Raw genomic sequence first — 20,280 nt, 5'->3', positions numbered from 1 at the left:
CTGAGTTTTGGTAATGGAATCGCCTCCAACAAGCACCCCTTCCCAGCTAGGACAGCTCTCCTAAGGACCGTAAAGGACCACAGGGGTCAGTGCCCTCATGTTCTAATGGTAGACGGGGAACTAACTACTGGAAGTACTGATGCTAAAGGACATCAGTCAGTGTTCATCCCAGTGGTCTGAGGTGTAGGGATTTCACTCATTCATACACAATGTATGAAATTATCTTAGTTAGCAAAATAAAGCAAAACAAAACAAAAAACACAGAAAAAGTACTAAACAAATGTAAAGGCACATTAAGATGATAGCGCAAATGTCACACTACCTATAAGAAGAAGAAGAGAAAGAAGGAGCGAGAGGGTTGGGGATGAGTTCGTTTTCTCCACAAGAGGGGCGACCTTGCACAAATACCTCACGTTACTTTGTCCACAGAACACAGGCCACAGGTGAGTAAAGGAGAGGTGACACAGGTGACAGCACAGTCGTTTTCCTCTGTACTTAGCACTCTTCTGATCTTCAACAGAAAGTGAAATTAGAAGATTTGGCCTGTGTCCAGAGGACAACAGTCAGAAGATCTAAAGGAAGAAGTGGATCTAAAGGAAGTGGAAGGAGGAACAAAAGGCTTGAACTGGCCCACAGGAAAGCGATAAGACAAAGAATCTTGGGCAAAAACTGCCCAGGTCAAGCTGCACTTGATAACCATCAGCCCCTCTTATCTATGTTAACTGTATCCAAGTAACTCAAAAGCGAGCCTGGGGAGGCTTTAGGAGAGTGCAGATTCTGGGATTTTAATTCTTGTAAAATCAAAAGGATTTATTTCCACATCAAAACAAAGAAAGGCAATATTTGGCAGAGGACTCCTCTGAGATGAGAGGTCTGATTCTCTCTTGTGTGCTGTGGGTCCTTGATAAGTGGGTAGGACACACTGGGGGAACTACTGAAATGACAAACTGGAACGGCTGCTGGAGGAGCCCATGCCACCGGGCTTTCTCTAGGACCCTGCACTTGGAAGGCGGGACCTGTATGTGGTAGCACAGCCCCTCTGAGCAGGCAGGGTGGTGGGAAGGAGGCTGGGATCAGAGGCAGGCTCTCATCCCCTCTCTGGCACATGGCCCTCAATAACCATGGACACCTGACTCGATTTCTTTGTCCTCAAATTCATTTGTAAAATGAGTAGATCGGACTAGATCAAACTAGATCAAATGGCTTCTCATCTCATGCCCAGTAACAGTCAAATTCATTATCATTGTCCACAAGTTGCCACCTATTCTGGTTCCTCACCACCTGTCTGGCTCATCTTCCCTCCTCTTACCAGCCCCTTGGCCCCTTCCGGAATCCCATGCCCATTCCCACCTCAGGGCCTTTGCTTCGGTTCAGCCTCTGCCTAGAATGTTCTCCCCAGTATATTCACGGGTCTGGCTTCCTCGTATCTTTCAGGAGAGTCTAATACTACCTTCTCAGTGAGGGCACACAATTGCAAATCCTGCCCCCTCCCACATAACAATCCTTATACCCCTTTACAGCTTAAAAAAATATTTTCCCTCCTTATTACTTAACAGTATCTCACCTACTATCACTATTTATGCTTTTCTTATTTATTTATTTATTTATTTAATCCAGAATGGATCAAAAAGAACAATGAAGCGTACAGGCACCAGAATAGTGTGAACTGAGGAACAGAATAGAGGCAGAGGAGGGGTCAAAGGGACCAGAGGGGAAGGGGATGAGAGGATGGGATCAAAGAAGGGAAAGAGATTGGTGGAATTATATATACATACATATATATAAATTATATATATGTGTATATATATATATATATATATATATATGAAAACAGCGTTAGAGAGAGCAGGACTGCAAATCCTAGAGGGAAGTGGGGAAGGCGTTGGGGGCGTAAAAGGGGTATCAAGGGGAACACGGGTGTGGGGGGAGGGTGATATATTTGGTGGGATACTTGAATCTATGTAAACACAATAAATAAAAATCAATATTAAAAAAAGGGTACAGGCCCTGGCCGGTTGGCTCAGTGGTAGAGCATTGGCCTGGTGTGCAGAAGTCCCGGGTTCGATTCCCGGCCGGGGCACACAGGAGAGACGCCCATCTGCTTCTCCACCCCTCCCCCTCTCCTTCCTTTCTGTCTCTCTCTTTCCCTCCCGCAGCGAGGCTCCATTGGAGCAAAGATGGCCCCGGCGCTGGGGATGGCTCCTTCACACCTCTGCCCCAGGCGCTAAAGTGGCTCTGGTCGCGACAGAGCGACGCCCTGGAGGGGCAGAGCATCGCCCCCAGGTGGGCAGAGCATCGCCCCCTGGTGGGCGTGCCGGGTGGATCCCGGTCGGGCGCATGCGGGAGTCTGTCTGACTGTCTCTCCCCGTTTCCAGCTTCAGAAAAATACAAAAAAAAAAAAAAGGGGGGGGGGGAGTACAGGTGCCAGACAAAGGCCAGAAGGTAGGTAGGGCTGTATGCCACAGGAACAGCCTTATTACCTTGTTTTAAAAGTTGTATCTAACATAAATACTTAGCTTAGTTTTCCATTGACCTTGCTTCCCCTGCTCTACCTCTGAATGTTGTACTTTTTGTTGTCCTTCTTATCTAGAAGGTTGGCCCTCCACGGGCCGGGACTTCTAGCTGCTTTGTTCACTGGTGTTTCGCGGGTCCCCGGAAGAGGACCTGGTACGTGACGGGAAGTCAGCACGTTCCTGTGAATGGGTGCATGAGCAGGGAAGGGGAGAAGGGAGGGCCGATACAGCTCTTTACAGTGTCTTCCAGCTTTGAGGTTTGTGGGCTGTGGGATCGAGGATCAGGGGTCTCCTCTTCACCACTGTACCAGGATGGACTCTATGAGCACATGAAAAGCAAGCCAACCCACAGCCAGATGTGACACACTTCCACTCCGCTGCAGAACTCCTCCAATGCTGCGTCCCGCATGCTCCGCGCCCCGAGCCGAAGGGCCATGTACACCCTGCGCTCCCGCAACGCCACAGCCTCCAAATAGTGTCTGTGGGAAATTCTTTGTATCTGATAAATACATTTCTGTGGGAAATTATTCCTACTTGATAAATATATTTTACATATTTAAATATATATGTTGGTTTTCAACTCCATTTTTTCTAAGACAAAATTAATATAATTTTGGAAACCATAGTTACATCCATTTCTTTATCTAATTCTTCACATAAAAATCCATGGGCGAAAGAAAAGTAAACTTCCCTACCACCAAGATACCACACTATTAATTCAATGTAAAGTGAGAAGAGGTGAGTGACGCTCCCAGGTACATTTGGGCCAGTTCCACCAGATGGCAACAGGGTGCTGGTATCCAAGGGTGAAACGTACCAGCAACATAGACTAGAGAAGCTCCCACACGCCCCTCTTGTTCTCGTCTACACTTATGCCCCTGCCTCTTCCCTTTTAGCCTGGCTATTTTCAACCACTGATTTATAACATGCTCTTAAATGCTTCATGCTTACTCATGAATGTATTTGACTCAATTACTCCAGCCTTGGAAGCTTTATGTATGTTGCTTCTTTCTGCCAAAGTATATTAGTTACCCGCCCTTTGGAACTCTACCCCAAACTCACTGCCATAAAACCTTCCTAACCAAACCTGGCTCTGATCCCAGCTGTATAAATGCCATGATATACAGTCCCAGACACATAACCATTTTTATATATCCATAGAATGTGCCTATATACATACGTAAAGAAAGCTGACAGAGAATCACAGGCACGGCTCTGGGCATCTGGTAGGCAAATGTACATTTAACATAATGATGTGCCGGTGACCACATTCCGTATAACAGAAGAAGTCATGGCTGTAAGAAATAGCAGTAGCTGCCAAGCATTTAATTAATGAGTCAAGAAACTAGATATATTAATACCCACCTATGTCTTTCAATTTTTAGTTCCTTCCTAGCATTCAATTTAAGCTCCAGAAAGTTTTTGTAGCAAAATATCCTAGATTAACTTCAACAAATACTATAATTATATATATAAACTTAAAAAAATGTGTATATATCAAGATAACTTTCAGGACTATTTAAAATACTCTCTTCATTTCAAAAAGGTTTTCAATTTACCTTAAAAACAAAACTGTCTACTTGTAGAAGTATTACAATAAATACAGCCAAAAACAAGCCAAAGATATATTTTAAAAATACAAAAGGGCTTATATATAGGAAAAAATTGCTTATCAGCTGTTAGAGGAAATGGTAGCGGGAATATTGTGACAAACATCTACACAACAGGGAAACAAAAATAAACATCCTGGTGGTTGCAGGCCATCACCTGGCGTTACTGCCACCACCAGACCAGAGGTGTCTTAGCATTAAATAAACGAATAGAAATTGTAGAGAAGAAACTTTACGTGGAAAAGCTACCAATGTTTTCCGAGCCCCATTTCTGAAACATTTCAAACTTTCACTTGTCTGTAAATGAAACTGTCTACGTGCAGATTTCAGATGCCAGGTTTTTCACCCACAATTGTCAAACCTCCCTCAGCTTAATACCCGTTCTCCACAGCCAGAGTCACAGCAAAAGAAAAGCTGTGATTTGTTCAACACAACCACTTTAAAGCCACGGCCAAAAGTCATTTCCTCGTAGACAGCAACACCAGGTCACTCAGTCATCTGAGCATTCCACCAGATTCCAACACGGACATCACGCCTTAGTCTCCGGGCAGTTTGAACTCACCTAGTTTCAGCATTTTCTCCCTGCAGCGATCAGAACAGCTTCACAGAGTCTTAGCGGAATCACACAGACGGGAGGAGCACACACAGCCACCCTGATGGTATGTGTCCTATGGCATCTGTCTCACCTTCAGGAAGAGTCGGTTTTCCCCGAGAATAACTCAAAGGAGTATACACCGTCCTTTTGAAAAAAAATCCACATGAGCTTACCAAACAAACGCACAGACGACACTGGTCAACAAGTCACTTTAAAAGTTGTCTTGCTTGTTATTCTGGGAGGTGCGTTTCGTCACCTGTGGTGGAATGCATTAGGTAGCCTTTAATTGGGAATCCAGAGAGGGCTCCACGTCCCAGTGGGGATGGACCGGTTGCTGCCTGCACTTGCTACCTGTGAACCACGGCTACACGGAGACTGGGTGATTACCTGTGATAGGCGCACAGGAGGTATTTTCAAAATCAAGCAGAAACAGGAAGTCTAACGTTTCAACATGCTAGAAAAAAAAGAGTACATACTTAAAAAAAAATGGGGTGGGGGAGCAGCCCCAATCATAGATGCCTGAAAAAGAAGAAATTCAAACACCTCATTCCTACCTGGCCAGTATAAACATGAATATCTATTAATAGTAAGTACAGCTTGGAGGTGTTCTCGTCAGGAAACTAGGGAACTAAGTTCAGTCGATGTTACTACTTAAAATCATTAGTCTTTTGCTTTGGAAGGGAATATAAGTTGTCTTTTTTTTTTTTTAAGTGAACCATGTCTGCCTGACCTGTGGTGGCGGCACAGTGCATAAAGCATTGAGAACACTGAGGTCGTCAGTTCAAAACCTCAGGCTAGCCTGGTCAAGGTACAAATGGGAGTTGCTGCTTCCTTTTCCTCCCCCTTTCTCTCCTTTCCTCCCTCTCTCTCTCTTTCTCTTTCTTTTCTTTTTTTTCTTTCTTTCTCTCTTTTTCTCTCTCTTCTCTCTAAAATGAATAAATAAAATCCTTTTTAAAAAACCATGTCAACTCAATAAATTTAAAAATAAAATTTAAAAATGTACACGTGACTGTGTTCAGACACACACAATACACGCATACACACGCAGATACATGCATACATACTATCTAATAGTCTTTTAGAGGCTTATGTATTTACCAGCGCTTTGACAGTGATCACCACCCACAAATCTTTCCCTTCTCCATCCCCACCAGGTAAGATTCATCCAGTTCCACCTGGCGCGTTTCAGGAACACAACCTGTGCGAAGCCTTTTTCTGAAGACACTCACCAACCAATAGGAATTCAGTCTTCCTTTAACCCCCATGCCACCTCTCTGGAGCTTTCTGGGTACCTAATCATAGTTGTACTCACATTTTCTTTGGTAGCTTATCTAAGTTTCTTGATTTTATCTTTATCCTCTGAAGCAATCCCATGCTGCCTGGAGCCTATCGGGAACTCAGCACCGAAGATAAAAGATACCAAGTGAAAGGCAACAGTCAAATGTTCTGGAATCTAGGGGGCTTGGTTCACACTCCAGCGGCGCCACTTCCTGGTTTTGTAGACTCGCAAATTCCTCTACCTCTGTGAGCAATTGTGTTCTCTGTCAAAATAGACTAACATATACCTGCCTCACAGAATTGCTACCAAGATGCAAAGAGAACCATGTGAAGCAAATAACATATTGCCTGATCCTGAGTGAGTACTTAAATGACAACGCACATGGTTGTTGACCTGCATTAACGCCGGCTCCCGGGGGAGGAGGCTGAAAGAGATACCAAATCAACATCAATTTACAAACAGATGATACATTTCTCATTTTCTTTAGCCTACGTTATCATGTGCCTAACTCCTAACAGTTTGATGTTTACATTCTAGAAACCATACTCTTGCATTTCTCTGCATTATCTTCCCCAATTCTGACTGGCCCCTTCATGCTATGACTTCATCAGGGACAAAGGGTCAAAGAAGATGTCAAGAGAATACTTGTCCTGGGAATGTCGGTTTCTAGCTCACAAGGATTTTCCAAACCCTGATTCAGTGGCAATTCCAAGGGAAAGTTACAGAGTACAAAGAGTAGAAATGCAACATCTAAACAGAGGGACTGGTCTCACATTTCCTGAAAATGTGGCCCAGTGGTAGCTGCATGGCTAGGTGGCTACCAGGAAACACTCTGTCCACTTCCAACAGGGGAGAAAGGAGCAGCCCAGTGAGGCTGTGGGAAGGAAGGCTGGAGGAAGAGTCAGAGAGCATCGCATAAAAACAACAGTCAACGTGGTGGCAGAGCCCTCACACACGCCCCTGGCATAATCGGGGGGTATTAACACAGTCCTAACACCAGACAAGGGCACAGAACGGTGCAAGTGTTATAGCCTCATGTATCAATTGGGCATCTCCACATCCAGCAGGACCAATTCCTGATTTTGTAGAGAGCTCTGCAGCAATGGGAGAATAGAAAGTGACACATCTGGATGGGCTACAGATCAGGCAGGGGGTTCGTTTCCTTAAGACATCCCTAGCTTTTCTCATCTTTGAGACCACAATGCCCAGGTCTCACATGCTCAGATCTAGTCAAAGTCTGCTGTTGTAAGCAATCCCAGTACTTGTCATTATAGTATATTCTGCTCCTCCTACTTTGGAAAGAAAGAAGAATCATAGTGGCTCAAGATCAAGGAGACTTGTGGAGCAATCAAAACTCACAGAATAGCTTTAGGTAATAAAATATCTAATTCTCTTTGGTTGCCTTTGTAGACATGAACATAGCTCTTTCATGCTTCCCTAGGACTTGCAAATTAGGACACTCTCAGAAGATTCAAGTATCAACAGTTGTGATGGTGGCCCAATGCAGACGCATCACCCATGATCTAGGCAAGGAGAGTAGGGGAGGCAGCAGGGACTTCCAGCCCTAGAAACATTGCCTGGTGGCCCAGTGACAAAGAAGTCTAGTGAAATACTGGTGGCTCTCTGCAGCGGAAGCAGGGTGCCCCCAATCCCCACCCCTTGGAGTGCAGCTGTGAGCCTTGCCTGTGATGAGGCACTCCAGAGCTTCACCATGATACTGAGTGAGCCTTCATTAGAGAAATCTGGGTCCATCTTATCTGATAGTTCTTTTCCACTTATCTGATAGTTCTTTTCTACATATCTGCAACCACAAGATGGTGGCTATTAGAAAACTAGATCCTCCTCTTCTGTGAGCATGCATTGTGTATATACTATCTAGGCATCTCGGAGCAAGGCACTATCACTTCAATCATTTCACTGGCCCCACACCCAGCGAAAGTGGATGGCAATCCCAATTTCCAAAAAGACTGACTGAGCGAAAGAGGTTAGGCATCATATTCAACAGGGCTCTGCAAGAGGAGGCAGGGCTGGGAAGAGAAGCCGTGAGGCCTGGCCCCTACCCTCCCAGAACAATCTCCAGAACTCTCTCTCTCTCTGTCCTAGTTTCACTGTCTGCTCACTACACATCCCAAGAAAAATATTTCCTTTGTAGCCACCTACATCTTTATGAGCAGCACATTAAACAAAATCACCACAAGAATAATGAAATGTGCCTGCCTGGAGAAGATATCTTTGTGTTTTTTTTATGTCCTATTCTATAGTCACAGAGATTGAACTGGAAACGTCTGCAAACACCTTCACCTTCAGGCGCTGGCATTCCCAAGCCGCTCCTTAGTCCCTAGAGCAAGATACGCTGGTTGCCGAGAGCAGTGGTGTTTTCTCTCTGTTCCAGCTCCCCCCACCGCCCATTCCCCATCCACTCTCTCTGCACCTTCCTCATCTGTGCTCTTTGCCACCCGACCTCGTGTAAGGGCCTCCTTAAAACCATGGCCTAACCAGAGCTTCTTCCATGATTCAACTTTTCTTTGTCCCCCTCCTCTTCTTCAAAGAATACAGAGTCAGTGGTGAAGCAGGAAAGGAGACAGTCTGAGGGGAAATGACTCCAGGACGTGCCTGACATTGGCAGGTGCTCCAGAAGCATCTGCAGATCCCATCACCAAGCCGGCGGGTGCTCAGACCTATCCTCTCACCCACGGAGGCCTCACGCAGGCAGCAAAGGGCACAGTCTGTGCCGAGACAAGGGTGGGGAAACCCCTCTGGCTGAGCACCTGCTGGATGCTGGGCAGTGTGCATGATGCTTCCCTGGGAGATGGGCCCCATTACCCTCTGGTTAAGGGCAAGGAAACTGAGTACCATAAATTTAATATACCTGCTCAGTGCACTGCCAGAATGGGAATGTAGGCATGTCTTGCTCCAATCTGTTGGCTCTCTTCCCCCGTTCTTATCGTATCGTGAAAGTGTCCTTGGTTTACCAGGCAGAAAGCACAAATATGGAACTGTCTGGAAAATAAAAAGGCCACCTGGCGACCTCCCCTTCAAGGCCAGGCAGAGCAGTGAGTTAAACAGTGTGAACAGAGCGGCCAGGGCCAGCGCTGGCCCCTAAGAGAGCACTGGGGTGGGGGCTTCTCGAGGCTGTCATCATTTCAGCTGTCATTCATGGCTTCCCCTCACATAGGCGGCACAGAGAGTTAGTGTGGGAAGGCAGACCTTTCTATCATATAGTATGTGTTTCCATGTTTTTTTTTTGTTTTTGTTTTTATTAATTTTTAGAGAGGAGAGAGAGTGGGAGTGAGAGAGAGAGAAGGGGGGAGAAGGTGGAAGCATCAACTCCCATATGTGCCTTGACCAGGCAAGCCCAGGGTTTCGAACCGGCGACCTCAGCATTTCCAGGTTGATGCTTTATCCACTGCGCCACCACAGGTCAGGCTGTTTCCATGTTTTAAGTATAAATTCTATAAAATGTTACTCAGAAGCAAACAAAAAATACTGTCTTTCTCTTTCCTCTCTTAGAATCACCTAATTTCAGTATTGGCGAGACCTCTGATATCATCTAACCTCATTTCACAAGCAAGAAGAATGAGACAACCCAAAGAGGCCGAAGGCAAGCCCCAAAATCCCACCGCTGGCTGCTTGGCTGAGCAGCTGCGGTGAGAGCCGGGTGTTAGGACTCCAGAGTGAGCATTTATGTTTGTCTCCCTGTGATGCGGGCTCAAATCTCTCTTCACACTTATACCACCAATGAAAACACTAAACCAGCATTCACGAAGCACAGAAACACTGAGCATCTGCTGCAATAAATATGCTGGCGCTTGAATGCAGTTTATTTTCTCCTGACCCGAGTATAAACAGAGTCTTGACATTTTATAGCATTCTTCCATTGCCAACCTTCACGTGAAATTGAACATGATCCCTAGTAATAAAATATTAAACTAATTAAACTCTCAATTTGCCAAGAAAAACTCCCTGGTTCAAAGTAAATGTCTATAAATTTCTAGAATTTCTAGTTAATACACAACATATGATATTTCCCAAGCTGAATTCCTGACGCGCCCTCCATCGCCAAGCCTGATCACTTTTCTCTGCTTTCAGCGCCCTGGATCCCATCACCACCCCGTCATCCTGTCATCGCTGATTCTTCTCCCGGTCTGGATGGTCACTTGTCCACCGAGCCCTGCTGTCTTCTCATCGGCGCTCCTCCTAGTCGCCTTTCCATTTGGATTCTGTTAAACCCTTTGTTGTAAAGGTACCAGATGATGGTTTCTTGAAAAGACAACTTTCCAGAGCACGCCAGCAAAGCAGAGCTACTCCCATTCCCTCTTTGGAGGAAAGAGAGCTTTGCCATTTTGTCGTTTTACCCACATGATTACTTTCAAATTTGAATAACTTCCAGGAACTTTTAAATTTTGGCCCTGGCCGGTTGGCTCAGCGGTAGAGCGTCGGCCTGGCGTGCGGGGGACCCGGGTTCGATTCCCGGCCAGGGCACATAGGAGAAGCGCCCATTTGCTTCTCCATCCCACCCCCCTCCTTCCTCTCTGTCTCTCTCTTCCCCTCCCTCAGCCAAGGCTCCATTGGAGCAAAGATGGCCCGGGCGCTGAGGATGGCTCCTTGGCCTCTGCCTCAGGCACTAGAGTGGCTCTGGTCGCGGCAGAGCAACGCCCCAGAGGGGCAGAGCATCGCCCCCTGGTGGACAGAGTGTCACCCCTGGTGGGCGTGCCAGGTGGATCCCGGTCGGGTGCATGCGGGAGTCTGTCTGACTGTCTCTCCCTGTTTCCAGCTTCAGAAAAATACAAAAAACAAAAACAAAAACAAAAAAACCCCCACAACATGTCTTGAGTCAAGTTTCTCTTTGATTTTTCCCCCAGGGAAACACCTAATAGTTCTGACCGTCTGCGGAAAGAAACTGTGCCACCCCCTTCTGCATCGTGCCCCGTGTACACCCAGAGCCCCCATGCAGGAGCGCCCAGCAATCAGCACCTGTCCTCCACCCCGTCCTCCTCAGCCTGACACCTAAACAAGTTCACCTCACAACTAGCTGACATCAATCAAACAAGCTCCTTCTGCTTGTGACAGGGGAGCAGAGATTGCCAGCAAACCCCCTCCTGTCCCTTGGAAGGGTGTCAGAGTCCCTCCCCTCTAAGTAGCCCTACTCCTACAGATGAGGAAGGGCCATGGGAGCCCAGAATCCCCTATCTTGAAGTATATTTGTCTCCTTCTATCTTCTCATCACCCAAGGCCCTTCGGGACAGAGGAGGGCACAGGGTCGCGATTACTCTAGAAAATGCTCACTAATACAGCAAGGGGGCAGGCTGAACCAAACATACACTTCCTTATCCCCAAACAGCCTCTTTCCTTGGGCTCCATAGCTCAGTCCCCTCTGTCACTCATACTCGACACCTGGGTGTCACCATGAACCTCACTGCCCCCACCAGCCACCATGTCCCGTTTCCCCCACTTCTGGGGTGCCCGTCTGCCTGCCCCCTCCTCTGGCCTGTACTTCCTTTCCCTTCACTCAGCTGCCCCCCCCCCCCCCCCCCCCCCGCACAACTTCCCAAAGCATAGCCCTGTCACCATCACATCACAGTCTGCCCAGAGTTCAGCTTAACAAGCGCTTTCCGGCCCTCACTCCACCATGTCCCTCTGATGAGGCCTGTGTGACCCCTCCCGGCTCCTGGTCAGAGGGTGCGCTGCCAGCACGGGATTGCAGGCGGCCTCAGGCCGTCCGCCCGCCTCTGCGCCTCTGCGCACTCGCCTTCCCTGGCCCCCGGGATCTCTCCCCCACCTCCAGCTACAAAGCACTGCAGGCTCCCGAGGCTCAGCCCTCACGAGGCCCGTCAGGACGCCTGGAGCCCGACTCCGGCATCCACTCCTGTCTCCCTGTCACTCGGAAGCTTCCTCACAGCATTCAGCTTGTTTTGCTCCATGGAGCAGTGATCCGTTACCCCCATTCCACTGCATTCCTAGGCGACGGGAGAGCTCTTCCCTCACCCAACAAAGTCAGCCTGAATTTATCCAGCACCTGTGGCATGGGGACATAGTGGGAAGTAAAACACACAAGGTCTCCCGTCCCACAAAACTGACATTCAAGGACAAAGAGATGGCAAACAAGTATACACAGACATAAATGCAGGACAGATCGTGAGAGCTGCTAGCACGGGAAGGAACAGGGCTCTGGTGGCAACCTCTTAGGCAGAGGTGGCACTGGAGGCATAGACCAGGGCCAGAGGAGGAGCCGGCACTCCAGCCCAAGACAGGACAAGCTGGACTCGCTCAGGGGAAAGGAGCGAGAAAGGGCCGGCCCGGCTGCTGCGTTGGGAGCACAGGCAAGAGGGGTGTGAGATGGAGTTGAGAATCAGGCAAAGACCAGAATAGGTAAGGGCCACACAGGACATGGTAAGGAGTTTATATTCCACAGTGGGAATGTAAAACAGGTAAAACGTCTGGAAGGCAAAGCAGCAGTAAAGATCAAAACCTTAAAACTCCACATGTTCTTTGAACCACTTCCAGGAATATATCCAGCAAAATAGAGACAAGTGTAGACAGCTGTAGTTCAAGGGAGTTGTGTGTTGTTATGCCAACGGTAGAAACAAAACAGCCTGACTCTTCAAATGGGGGATTGGTTAAATGAAGTGTGGTATATCCATCTAGCGGCATGTAATACGGTCTTTAGAAATGATCTCGTGGAGTAATTAATAACATGAGAAGTCTTCACAAAGGCTACAAAGCAATATATAAAAGCAGAGAATTTATAATAATTAGTACATAAATTTTATAGAGGAAAAACTACAGGCACACAGATAGAAGCCTGGTGTAATACATTCACCATGTTACTTTATTTTTTTTCTGGATGAGTGATGAAATTAAGGAATATCTCTTTTCTCCTTTTTTTTTTTTTTTTTTGGTCAAATTGTCGTTGATAAATATACTAAACATACTATATATACTTTTACAACAAGAAAAAAGGTTTTAACAAATCTGTGAGTTATAAGACTGTATAGCAGGCAGTGTGTATATTCTATGAGATCACACACATGAATCGAGGCTGCTGATGAAGAGATGGCCCGGGCAACTGTCTTTTAGGGTATCTTCAAAGCAAAACAGAAAAACAAACCATAAAAAGGAAAACTCCCTAGAACTCAGAGCAGGAAGTGTGTCATTCCCTTCTTGCTTACCCTTCTGACTCAGCCCTGCCTGTTCAGCCCCTCTAATCCTTGCTCCGAAGGAGTTAGAGATAGAAGTTCTGGGAGAAGGAGACCCGGAAACCTCACCCAGAATCTCCCAGCCCTGGGGGTGAAGTCTGAAATTCTGACCTGGATCTTCTGAGGGGAAAAAACCTTTCCCTATTCTCCTTTAGAGTCATTACAACTCACACCAACAGTCCCACTTTCGTATCACAGATTAACTTAAGTTTTTTCTTTTTTAATTCAGTTTTATTGGGGTGACACTGGTTAACATAGTTATATAGGTCTCAGGTGCCCAGTTCTACAGCGTATCTCTGCAAACTGTATGTGTGTTCACACTCCAAGTCAAGTGTTCGTCCATCACCCTTTATCCCTCTTACCCTCTCCTACCTGCCCACCCCCTTCCCTGCCCATTGTCTATCTCTTTTAAGTTAACTTTTACTGCTCAAGCCCGAAACACAGTCTTGTGATCAAGCCTTCTTCCCAAACAGGTTTGAGAATTTCATAAACAGTTCAGACAAGTCACAACAGGTCTCAGACGTCAGGATCCCGGCTTACGCACAGCCACACTGAAAAAGTTCACTGCAGAGGCCCATCCCGCCGGTGTGCCTCCCTGCTCGACACTGGGTCACAAAGGCGGTTTGGTTCCAAGTCCCATTTGGCAGCCTCCAAAACTCAGGCCTCAAAGGCCATTCAACGAGCACAGATTGAAAGTGATTTGCTAGCAGAATCTCATGTGCTTCTTTTAGTTCCATTTTTTTTTTCTATTTTTCCGAAGCTGGAAACGGGGAGGCAGTCAGAAAGACTCCCACATGCGCCCGACTGGGATCCACCCAGCATGCCCACCAGGGGGCAATGCTCTGCCCATCTTGGGGCATTGCTCTGCCGTAACCAGAGCCATTCTAGCACCTGAGGCAAAGGCCACAGAGCCATCCTCAGCGCCCAGGCCAACTTTGCTCCAATGGAGCCTTGGCTGCGAGAGGGGAAGAGAGAGACAGAGAGGAAGGAGAGGGGGAGGGGGAGGGGTGAAGAAGCAGATGGGTGCTTCTCCTGTGTGCCCTGGCCGGGAATCGAACCTGGGACTCCTGCACGCCAGGCCGATGCTCTACCACTGAGCCAACCGGCCAGGGCCTTAGTTCCATTTTTAATAATCCCCTGGAAACCAAAGAGCTCAGAGAAACATATACATGGGACTACATGACAAAACAGAAATTTGACTTTGGAAGACTTTAAATTTTTTAAGGTAAATTAAATGAGAATTTGAGGAAACTGACAATTACAATCCAGGGCTAATGCCTTCCTGCATTCATTCAACACATACATACTTATAGAGGCCCTACTGTGCCCAATGGTAGCCCCTCGCATTAACAAACAAGGGGGCCAGAGGACATCCATGATGTATTGGGACAGTGGGGTGGGACTATGAAGTGAGGACAGCAGATAGTTCCAAGAAACTCCAATAAGTACAGTTGGATTGAGAACAGGTTATTAAAAATCTTATAAGCCCATTTTAAATTTTAGACTTTATTAAAACTCCAACAAAGCATCTTAACCAAGGATGACAATTAGGTAGACATCTGATAAAGACCAATAGCCGCAGAGAAAGCCAGACGGGGGTGGGGGTGGGAAGTAATGGCACGTGAACTGTCCCTGAAGTAATCTAGGTAAGAGACGACGATGGTGTCCTGGTCTTAGTTGGTGACAGGAATCTCTGACAAGCAGAATACAGGTTCTATAGCCATTTCACGGGAGAACTGATCATACTGGCACTCGATTGGCACAGGGCTGAGGTAGAGAAAGAGGTTTTCGGGGTGATCAGCTAGATTATTTACCGAGGGGAAACCTGGGAGCGAAGGTAAATTCAGCTTACTGCCTACTGGATGAGAGCTGCCTGTGAGATATCCAAGCACTGATGACCACTTTACAGCTGGACATACAGGCCTAGAGCTCAGACAAGAGGCCAGACTTGACATATCACTTTGGAGCCCATTGCCATGTGAGAATGTGAAGCCCCAGGAATGTGTAGGATCTCCAAGGGAGAGAGATGAGCAGAGAGCCCAGAGTCCTAAGAAATACCAACGCTTAAGAGAGGGACAAAGAAGAGGAAGGTGAGTGAGAGAGAAAGGACCAACAGGGAAACGGCGTGGATGAACAGAGCAGTAGGGCCATGCACTGAGCAGTTCGGAGAGAAGGAAAAGGCATCCATCCCGCCGTCACTGAAACGCTGGGTGTTGCTCTACTTCCTCCCCACCTTCTCGATTTCTGGAAGCATCTGTGAGCAGGAAGGGGTCAAATGGGAGGCAACATTTAGTAAGAGACTAGGTCTGAAATAAACTTCGCAGTAGATTATGGCAGTGTGAATTGTTCAGGGGCTAGAGGAGGAACCAAGGGCCACAGGAGTGACAAAACGCAAGGTTCTGGGATCAGGCCTTCAAGGGGTGGCACTCTGTTATTCAGTCAAAAGTATTTATTTGTCACCTATGAGGTATGGCATTGTTTACAGTGTAGGGGAGAGAGCAGTGAGGAAGTTCTAATAAAACAGCCAGGAAAACAGGATGTCCAGCAGAGACACATGCAATGCAAAGGTGGGAGGAAACCAGAAGAAAAAGAAGCATTTTGGAAGGGCCTTCTCCTGGCGTGGCATCTGAGCAGTATACCCAGATAACAAAAGCTGAAAAGAGTAAGGCACAGAGCCAAGGATCATGGTAGGGGGAAGCACCTTCGGGCAGAAGGAAAGGTGGGTGCAAAGGCTCTGAGGCAGGAACAAGGTTGGAAAGGTTCAGGAACAGCAAGGCAGTCAGGGTGGTCCTAACGGGAGTGTGGAAAGCAGGGGGTGTCAGAGATGAAGTTGAAGAGCTGGGCTGCGGCCAGGTCAGGGGGTCTTCCAGCTCATGGGAAGAAAGGCAGACTTCAGTACTTGTGATGGGAGGCACAGGATGGACTGAAGCAAGGGATTGGCACGGTCTGATGGATTTTGTAAGAACGCTCTGACTACGTGAGAAGTGGTGAGGGGGACAGGCTATTGAGAAATAGCAGTAGTCACGGTGAGATAGGAGATGGACGTACCTGGCAGACTTGCGGTTGGATTAGCTGTGGAGTGCCAAGGGAATGAGGGTGTGTGTGCGTGCGTGCGTGTGTGTGTGTGTGTGTGTGTGTGAATGAGGGTGTGTGTGCGTGCGTGCGTGCATGTGTGTGTGTGTGTGTGCGTGCATGTGTGTGTGTGTGAATGAGGGTGTGTGTGCGTGCGTGCGTGCATGTGTGTGTGTGTGTGAATGAGGGTGTGTGTGCATGCGTGCGTGCATGTGTGTGTGTGTGAATGAGGGTGTGTGTGCGTGCGTGCATGTGTGTGTGTGTGTGAATGAGGGTGTGTGTGCGTGCGTGCGTGCATGTGTGTGTGTGTGAATGAGGGTGTGTGTGTGTGAGAATGAGGGTGTGTGTGTGTGCGTGCGTGCGTGCATGTGTGTGTGTGTGAATGAGGGTGTGTGTGTGTGAATGAGGGTGTGCGTGTGTGCGTGTGTGAATGAGGGTGTGTGTGTGTGTGTGAATGAGGGTGTGTGTGTGTGTGTGAATGAGGGTGTGTGTGTGTGAATGAGGGTGTGCGTGTGTGCGTGTGTGAATGAGGGTGTGTGTGTGTGTGAATGAGGGTGTGTGTGTGTGTGTGAATGAGGGTGTGTGTGCGTGCGTGCGTGCATGTGTGTGTGTGTGTGTGAATGAGGGTGTGTGTGTGTGTGTGAATGAGGGTGTGTGTGTGTGTGTGAGAATGAGGGTGTGTGTGTGTGTGTGTGTGTGAATGAGGGTGTGTGTGTGTGTGTGAGAATGAGGGTGTGTGTGTGTGTGTGTGTGTGAATGAGGGTGTGTGTGTGTATGTGAGAATGAGGGTGCGTGTGTGTGTGTGAGAATGAGGGTGTGTGTGTGTGTGTGTGTGAATGAGGGTGTGTGTGTGTGTGTGAGAATGAGGGTGTGTGTGTGTGTGTGTAGACTGGGAAAGCAGACATAGTGTGGAGCAGTGCAGTTTGGGAGGGTGGGGTAGAAATCCAGATGCCTATTCCTACAGGAAATGTAAAACAGACAACGGAGCAGTCAAGCCTAGAGTTTGGGAAAAGATGTGTAACCTACCTGTATTTGGGAGTCATTGGCCAGTATTTGGTATTTACTCCTCGGGCCTAGATGAAATCACTGGGATTGTTGATCCCGGCTGCACATCAGTATACCCAGATAACAAAAAACAAGACAAAAATTTAAAAACTGATAATATTGATGCCCATGAAATTTGAGAGATTTTGAATTAAACTCAAATTAAGACCTAGCCCTGTTTTTTTAACAGCACAAGCCAGGAGAAGACCCGGCCAGGGCTCCAGGGGTGAGAAGCAGAGCCCACTGCGCCCGCGGCGACAGCAGGGGCCGCGGAGAGGTATGGACGTGGGAAAGCGGCTGGGACGCCCTGGAAGCCAAGCAGAAAGCGTTTTAAGAAGAGGGAAGGATGAACCATGCAGAATACTGCCGCACCTAAGTAAAACGAGGATGGAGGGGCCCAGGCTTCTGACCACGTGAGCAGAAACCGGTTTTTGGAGAAGTGTAAGGATGAGAAGGGCAGCACGCAGGGGAGACGGCAGGAGAGACAAATGATTGGGGAGCTCCAGCAGAACGGAGGGGAGAGAGCGGGGCTAGCGCTGGAGGGCGTCTTTGGATTGAGGAATCTCATTCTGCACCTGCTTTTTAAGACAGGTAAAAAAAAAGGCACGCGTTGACACTGATGAGGATGCTCCTTTCTGGAGAAAGCTGATCTTGTGATAGAGGGGCTGTAACTGCAGGAGGACTTGCAGAAGCTGTAGAGAAAAAGCCATGAGGGGCCCTGAACTAATGAATCTGAAATTCCCCTTCAATTGAGAGATAGCTTCATTTTTTATTTTTCAGGGGATGTAATATGTGCTAAAATCACAGAATGGATAGTCTGTAATGGAACTTAATCCAATGTTCAATGTCCAGTGTCCATCTAATCGAGTGTTTTCAACCTTCTTGTCTCGTGGCACAGATAAACTCTACTGCTCACAAAAATTAGGGGATATTTTATTGCTTCATATTAATTTTGAAATATCCTCTACTGCTCACAAAAACTAGGGGATATTTTATCACTCCACATTCATTTTGAAATATTCTCCTAAATTTTGTGAGCAGTATAATTACTAAAATTTTGCAGCACACCAAATCTGACAAAAAAAAATGGATATAATTTCGATTTGTTCATACTGGGCAACTATTGTTGTGTTGGTTGTTGTCATTTTTTTTTTTTTTTTTTTTTTTGCCAACCTAAGAGAAGAGAGATCAGTGCCCCTGACTAAATAGCCAGGTATTGTATGTTTTCAAAATTCTTGTGCACAGCAGCTGAAAATTTCTGATCTAACCCAATGTCCACTTCTAGTCCACTGTGGGAATCCCCTGTGTCCACTCCCATTTGTGGTCTTCCTGACAGCCAAAATGGAAGTGAATTCCTACACCTCTTCACTCCCTCCACGTGCTCCCTGATACCAGTCCGTGATTTACGATCTCTTTGGACACGCCTTGAACTCATCCAGAATCTGTTCTTCTGTATTTCAACCCCCGGGCTCTGGTCCTGTGCCTTCAGATATACAGAATGTATCCCATCCCTCTTCCATGTCTTTCAAACATTCGCAAACTATTAACTCTTGCCCCGCCCTGTTTTTCCAGTACTCCCCAAACCAAACCAGTTCTTTTTACATGTATGTACAAACAGCTTCCAATTCTACGAAGTATCTAGACTGGGGCTACTAATTCACCTAGCTGTTCTTTAGTATGATAAAGGTGTAGACAAACATTTTGGAATAAAGTTATACCAATATATATACAAATAACCCATAATAACCCTGGTTCCAGGCTATCTCTACTTCAAAGTTCAGGCTTGAGTCATTCATTCCTTAAGCACTAATTTAATTCTCCCCCTCCTCATCCTGTTCCCCAATCCCAACACTGATCAACCCCACCCCCAACACTCACACACATACACACACAACATATATGCACATTCAGACTGTCAGGAGAATATTTGACCCTTTTTTTTTTTTTTTTTTTGTATTTTTCTGAAGCTGGAAATGGGGAGAGACAGTCAGACAGACTCTCGCATGCGCCCGACCGGGATCCACCTGGCACACCCACCAGGGGGCGACGCTCTGCCCACCAGGGGGCGATGCTCTGCGTCGCTCTGTTGCGACCAGAGGCACTCTAGTGCCTGGGTCAGAGGCCAAGGAGCCATCCCCAGTGCCCGGGCCATCTTTGCTCCAATGGAGCAGTTTGCTCCAATGGAGCCTCGCTGCGGGAGGGGAAGAGAGAGACAGAGAGGAAGGAGAGAGGGAGGGGTAGAGAAGCAGATGGGCGCTTCTCCTGTGTGCCCTGGCCGGGAATCGAACCCAGGACTTATGCAGCCAGGCTGATGCTCTACCATTGAGCCAACTGGCCAGGGCCTGACCATTTCTTATTAAGCATACCTTGTAATGGTTCTCATAACAATCAAATTTTTAGGAAAAAGTCTCTATACCATAAACTTGGATTAATTTTCTGCAAACATCATACAACAAAAGTCCAAAGTCAGAAGAAAAACCTGAATATGTTTACATAGCCAAATTAAATGCAATTATGAATTAAGTTAAAAACACAGCTACAAAAACCAGGCTTAGATTAAAATTAAAGTATCCCTTGGATTATATAGTCATTGCTAAAACTCAAGATGAAGAAACAGAATATGTTATTCCAACACAGAAGTTTGGAGCATTCATGCCAAATATTACATGAGCTGTTGCTTGTCTAGTCTTAATTTAAAACATTCTAACCACTAGGTATAATAGGCACCCAGCACTCGAGAGTATTGGCTCAGTACCTCAAACCACACTAGAATAGGCTAAAACAATTTTTAAAGCTATTATAGCAATTAAGGCAAAAATGCATATAGTAGGCCCTGAAATGTCAAAGCATTCATGCAATAGCAAAAAAAGGAAGGAGAAAACTGAAAAAAAACTTCTACAGTCATAACCCTAGAGTTAGATATATTAATTTAATTTTAGTGTAAAGGGTTGATGTAGAACATTAAAAATAC

At 46.8% G+C, this 20,280-nt stretch overlaps 1 protein-coding gene across 2 annotated transcripts in view; it reads right to left on the bottom strand.

Moving 5' to 3' along the window:
• The window catches only part of TNFAIP8 (TNF alpha induced protein 8), a 134,191-nt gene that overhangs the window by 62,512 nt on the left and 51,399 nt on the right, over nucleotides 1-20,280 (bottom strand). Inside the window, exon 2 of one of the 2 annotated variants that reach the window (XM_066274149.1) lies at nucleotides 4,686-4,862. The exons of the other annotated variant lie outside the window; for it this stretch is intronic. Coding sequence (XP_066130246.1) covers nucleotides 4,686-4,698 — 13 coding nt within the window. The 5' untranslated portion in view covers nucleotides 4,699-4,862. The remainder of the gene's footprint in view (nucleotides 1-4,685; nucleotides 4,863-20,280) is intronic. 2 annotated transcript variants of the gene reach the window in all.

The sequence above is a fragment of the Saccopteryx bilineata genome, chromosome 4 (genome assembly GCF_036850765.1).
Source record: "Saccopteryx bilineata isolate mSacBil1 chromosome 4, mSacBil1_pri_phased_curated, whole genome shotgun sequence".
NCBI lineage: Eukaryota > Metazoa > Chordata > Mammalia > Chiroptera > Emballonuridae > Saccopteryx > Saccopteryx bilineata.
This window is presented reverse-complemented; position numbering and strand designations above follow the sequence as displayed.